The sequence below is a fragment of the Penaeus vannamei genome, chromosome 34, assembly GCF_042767895.1.
Source record: "Penaeus vannamei isolate JL-2024 chromosome 34, ASM4276789v1, whole genome shotgun sequence".
Taxonomy (NCBI): domain Eukaryota; kingdom Metazoa; phylum Arthropoda; class Malacostraca; order Decapoda; family Penaeidae; genus Penaeus; species Penaeus vannamei.
Window position 1 is genome coordinate 22,821,497 of NC_091582.1, and position 2,500 is coordinate 22,823,996.

Consider the following 2,500-nt stretch of genomic DNA (forward strand, 5'->3'; position numbering starts at 1 on the left):
TCAATGAATAACAAATAAATATGTTTCAAAACGATATTGACAACTAAGCAATAATATATATTTAATTAAATATTTTGTTGAATTATGTTAACATTCAGTGGGGAAAAAAGTGCAAGTAAAGATCATCATAATATCACATTGCAAATACTAATGACCATAATAATAATACAAATCATAACAATAATACTAATTTAATAATAATAATAATAATAATAATAATAATAATAATAAAAATAATAATAATGACCACTTCAAAGTGTGACGTTGACGGAAAAAAGTTTGACAAACCTGGACAGCTTGGCGACCCAATGGACACATCCCGGCCTTATATCTCTCAATACCACAGCTTTGGCCAAATTTATCTTTATGTTACTGAACTGTTCAATAATTTCCTCTCGAATTTCCTCAGAATAGGGCAGCAGCTTGTTGTAAATGACCTGTTTCTGGGGCTTGTACCCGAGGCCGCTGTCCTCCTCCTCCATGATTTCTTAGTTCAAATGTCTTGTCTCGACCTCAAAGATACACACTCATAGTATTTACGTCAAGTCACAGAAGCACACTAAAACGTCGCACTTTCACGATGATTTCTGCTCTTGTGTTGCGCCATGTTGTTTACGTCACTCCAGTGCTCAAAGGTAATACGGGGAAGGGTGGGCAAGTCCGTCCTAAAATAATGCTCGTAAAAGTGATACAGCTGCCAGAAACTGCCAGGACAACGCCCTCTGTCGCCAGAGTTCAGTGGTTTTTGTGACGTCATAAAGCTGTTTTGACGTCATGAGTTCATCTGCATTTACCTTTTCTTTTCCTTGTTTCACCACAGCCCCGAGTTAATCGTTTAGCAATATAAGCAAGTTCTTCAGACTCCAAGGAAAGGGAAGGCACAGAACATCGTTGTGATAGCTGTCGCCATCGAATTTCGTGAAATTTGCTGAATCGAAAGGCTATCAATAAGCGATGCATAGCACGGGCTGATTTTCTTTGTCCTCTGTATCTGATTTTACCAAATCGATTAGTTTTATTCGCGTATAGCGATGTTATTCAATAGACGACGAACCTCGAAGGGATACCGCTGGAAGGGTTGATGGAGTACCACTAACTTGTCTGTACCTTGACTATCAAGTCACTGACTTTAAATCTGTGCCTGTGTACAAGATTTTTAGGTACCCTAAAAATATTTTATAATACAGTACATCAGTATCAAAATATATAATCCTTTATAAAAAAAAAAAAAATTTCTCAACATCTACATGAATAAATTTGCCATGGTCTTACTAAACCGATATGTTTTATTTAGTTGCTACTCAGACTCAAATTCCTTAAATAACTGTTTATATTCACTATTCAACCCTGATGGATAAATAAATGTGGTGAGACAGAGGGTGGATATTAAACAGTATTCATATGAATATACAGTACCATGCCCATTAGTTGCGGCAGAATTTTGTATTTTATCCGGGATGTATTGCAGATTACAGATAAAACTTTACATAGTATACTTTAGACATATTTTTACCCCACTTGAGATTTTCTCCCTATCTCATCTGCTCGTCTCTCAACCCGAACAGTCTGTGGATAACATTGCATGTTCAGTTTCTGTTTGTTCGAATGGCAACAGAAGAGAAAAGGCATTTCTTGAATCAGCAAGTGTCATTCACAGAGTCTGAAAATATTTAAAACATTTTATTCACTTCATGTTGGTACAGAAACGTATTTTCAATTGGGTATTAAATGTAGGCCAAGGTACCTCTGCAAATATTTTTATAATGTTTTCAGGAATTAAATGACATTTTGCCTTTTTGCCATACGGTTGAATGCATGTAGAATGAAGCGAATAGAATCATTATTTTTCCTCGCTATAATGTAGGATGAACAGCTTTTGGCAAATACTCATCCGGGGTTGTGCGCCCCCCAAAAGTTTAAAGAGTACTTTTATAGGCGAGTAGAATAAGATATTCAGAGGCCATCTTGATGATAACATGTTCCTGAGCAGCAGTTTCTAATCTTTTCAGGTCAGGTACTCACCACCTGCCGCGTTATAACCTAGTTAATACAGCCTTCGTGCATGTAACTGTACTGCGTGGTAGATGGATGCGCCCGGAGTTTTGATGAATTTCAAAGAAACGTTGAGGCGAATGTTTATAAGTTACTATTACTATTGACAGGTTTTAAATTTTCGTGATATATACATAAAATTCCGACATAACATTTATTTCTAATTCACACCTCTAGATACCATTTCACAGGTGGTGTGCGCACAGGTAAGATAATGCAAGGTCATTAATGGTCGCCAGGACATGAAACATCGACCACTATTGAATCAACGTATAATTGTAATTCCTGTGAACTTTCTATAACGTGAGCACATTTATTAGGAAATTTTGAACTTACAACTTTAAGAAGTTTATTTTGAAACTCGTCTCTCCTTGTTTTTTACTCTGTAATGTTATCCGTATTGTTACAGCTGCGTCCGTTTTTGTTTTTGTTTTTCTAAAAGAGGACT

At 36.2% G+C, this 2,500-nt stretch overlaps 2 protein-coding genes across 6 annotated transcripts in view; one reads left to right on the plus strand and one right to left on the minus strand.

Moving 5' to 3' along the window:
• The window catches only part of LOC113819057 (proteasome activator complex subunit 4), a 62,810-nt gene extending 62,328 nt beyond the window's left edge, over window positions 1-482 (minus strand). For all 4 annotated transcript variants that reach the window (XM_027371297.2, XM_027371296.2, XM_027371295.2 and 1 more), the window contains exon 1: window positions 289-482. In XM_027371297.2, coding sequence (XP_027227098.1) covers window positions 289-482 — 194 coding nt within the window. The remainder of the gene's footprint in view (window positions 1-288) is intronic.
• Window positions 483-507: 25 nt separating this feature from the next.
• Window positions 508-2,500, plus strand: part of LOC113819055 (acylphosphatase-2) — a 16,016-nt gene continuing 14,023 nt past the window's right edge. For both annotated transcript variants that reach the window (XM_070145511.1, XM_070145510.1), the window contains exon 1: window positions 508-635. In XM_070145511.1, the coding sequence (XP_070001612.1) occupies window positions 581-635 (55 nt within the window). In that variant the 5' untranslated portion in view covers window positions 508-580. The remainder of the gene's footprint in view (window positions 636-2,500) is intronic.